The sequence below is a fragment of the Apteryx rowi genome, unplaced genomic scaffold (assembly GCF_003343035.1).
Source record: "Apteryx rowi isolate R43461 unplaced genomic scaffold, aptRow1 scaffold_354, whole genome shotgun sequence".
Classification (NCBI taxonomy): Eukaryota; Metazoa; Chordata; class Aves; order Apterygiformes; family Apterygidae; genus Apteryx; species Apteryx rowi.
Window position 1 is genome coordinate 783,325 of NW_020450019.1, and position 2,320 is coordinate 785,644.

The 2,320-nt window shown below is 73.4% G+C and overlaps 1 protein-coding gene across 1 annotated transcript; it reads left to right on the forward strand.

Moving 5' to 3' along the window:
* The first annotated feature begins 159 nt into the window (after positions 1 to 159).
* Positions 160 to 1,958, forward strand: PNMT (phenylethanolamine N-methyltransferase). Its single transcript, XM_026072939.1, has 3 exons — positions 160 to 442; positions 609 to 816; positions 1,523 to 1,958. The coding sequence occupies exons 1-3, from the start codon at positions 160 to 162 to the stop codon at positions 1,956 to 1,958; spliced, it is 927 nt and encodes a 308-aa protein (XP_025928724.1).
* Positions 1,959 to 2,320: the final 362 nt, after the last annotated feature.

Consider the following 2,320-nt stretch of genomic DNA (forward strand, 5'->3'; position numbering starts at 1 on the left):
CGGGATCCGGGAGCCCGGACGCCTGGGCCCACTGGCACAGAGCGGGTGCCGGGGGCGTTGTTGCTGGCGCAGAGCGGCCACGCGGGGCCGGATCCGGCGCCGCTGGAGCCCAGCCCGCGCCCCCGGCCCCCGGGGCTGACGCTAACCAGGTTAGCCGGGATGGACGGCCGCAATCACGGCGGCGCCGGGCACGGCCATAACTCACCGCCGGCCCCCGCAGCCCAGCCCGGCCGCGGATATAAGGCGGCGGCGGCGGCAGGGCGGGCGCGGGACCCGCAGCCCCTCGCCATGAGCAGCCTGGCCGCCGTCCGCGCGGGCTACGAGGGCTTCGACCCCCGCGCCTACCTGCAGAACAACTACGTGCCCCCCCGGGCCGACTTCTCCTCCGAGGACTGTGTGGTGCCCTGGAAGCTGCGGTGCCTGGCTGAGACCTTCGCCAGCGGTGAGGGCGGCGGCACGGGGAAACTGAGGCACGGACGGATGGGGTGGGAGAAGCCCCGGGCGCCTGGCTCCCCCCCCATGTGCCCCCACTCGGGGGTCTGGCTCCCCTCTCCCCCCCGGCCCCACGTGCCCATCCGGTGAGGGACCCCCGGCGTCCTGCCCCCCAGGTGAGATCCGCGGGCGCACCCTCATCGACGTGGGCTCGGGCCCCACCATCTACCAGCTGCTGAGCGCCTGCGACCACTTCGAGGAGATCGTGGCCACCGACTACCTGGCGGTGAACCGGGAGGAGCTGCGGCGCTGGGCGCGGGGCGAGCCCGGCACCTTCGACTGGAGCCCCTTCATCCGGCACGTCTGCAAGATCGAGGGCCGAGGGTAGGCACGGCGCTGCCACGGGGACGGGGTGGGCACGCAGTGGCGTGGGCACAGCGCTGGCACGGAGATGGGATGGGCACGGGGACGGCACCGGCATGGAATGAGCATGGGCACAGCGCCGGCATGAGGATGGGGTCGGCACTGGGACTGGGACAGGATGCGGATGGGAACGGGCACTGCGCTGGCACAGAGATGGGATGGGCACAAGGATGGCACTGGCATGGAGACGGGATGGGGATGGCACTGGGATGCACATGGGCACGGGGATGGCGCTGGCAAGGGGATGGGCACGAGCATAGCGCTGGCGCAGGGATGGGCACAGGGGATGGGGACGGCACTGGTTGGGGACCTGGGAACACCCTGGCCCGGTCCCTGTCCCCGGCACCGGATGCCGAGCCTGGCCCAAGCTCGGCAGCCAGAGCATGGCTGCTCCCACATCCCGGCGAGTGCCGGGCTGATCCCTGTAGGAACGCAGCCCCACATCCCTGTGGGATCCCAGACCCACATCTGACAGGTACCAGGCTGATCCCCACGGGATCCCAGCCCCACATCCGTGCAGGATCGTGGCCCCACAGGTGCCAGGCTGATTCCCACGGGATCCCAGCCTCACACCCGTGCAGGATCGTGGCCCCACAGGTGCCGGGCTGATCCCGCGGGCAGCAGCTCAGCCCCGCAGCCGCCGGGGCTGACGCCCGCGTCCCCGCAGGGAGCCCTGGCAGGACAAGGAGCGGCGGCTGCGGGGCCGGCTCCGGCGCATCCTGCCCATCGACGTGCACCAGCCCGACCCGCTGGGCGCCCCGCTGCGCCCGCCGGCCGATGCCCTGCTCTCCGCCTTCTGCCTGGAGGCCGTGAGCCCCGACCGGGCCAGCTTCGCCCGGGCGCTGGCCCACGTGGGCTCGCTGCTGCGCCCGGGCGGCCACGCGCTGCTGCTGGGCGCCCTCGGCGAGTCCTTCTACCTGGCGGGCGCCGCGCGCCTGCCCGTGGTGCCGCTGGCCGAGGACGACGTCCGCGGCGCCCTGGCCGGGGCCGGCTTCGCCCTCCGCGATTTCCGCTCCTACCTCATGCCGCCCGCCCTCAAGACCGGCGTGGACGACGTCGCCGGCGTCTTCTTCGCCCACGCGCAGAAGCCACCCGAGGCCTGAGCCCCCGGGCGGCCCCGCCGGCTCCCTGCCGCAGCCGGATTTTGGAAGGATGCTCCTGAGCCCCCCCTGTCCCCTCCCCAGTGCCCCCCGCGCTGCCCCCAATAAACCTGGAGCTGCACGGCGTGGTGTGAGGCGGCCGCGGGCGCCACGGGGGGCGAGCGGCGAGCTGGGGTGTCCGGGCGTGGGGGCAGGCGCGTGGCAGGGCAAGCATGGGGTGTGCAATGGGGCGGGTGTGGGGTGTGCAATGGGGCAGCATGGGGTGTGCAATGGGGCAGGCATGAGGTGCGCAATGGGGCAGGCGTGGGGTGTGCAATGGGGCAGGCGTGGGGTGCATGCAGAGAGGGTTGGGGGCACACCAAGGG

Bases quoted from the DNA above. Each gene is read 5' to 3' on its own strand.
- PNMT (XM_026072939.1), top strand. From the start codon at position 160: ATGGACGGCCGCAATCACGGCGGCGCCGGGCACGGCCATAACTCACCG. The intron at 443-608 runs GTGAGGGCGGCG...CCTGCCCCCCAG, and splicing joins GGCTGAGACCTTCGCCAGCG to GTGAGATCCGCGGGCGCACC. The intron at 817-1,522 runs GTAGGCACGGCG...GCGTCCCCGCAG, and splicing joins TGCAAGATCGAGGGCCGAGG to GGAGCCCTGGCAGGACAAGG.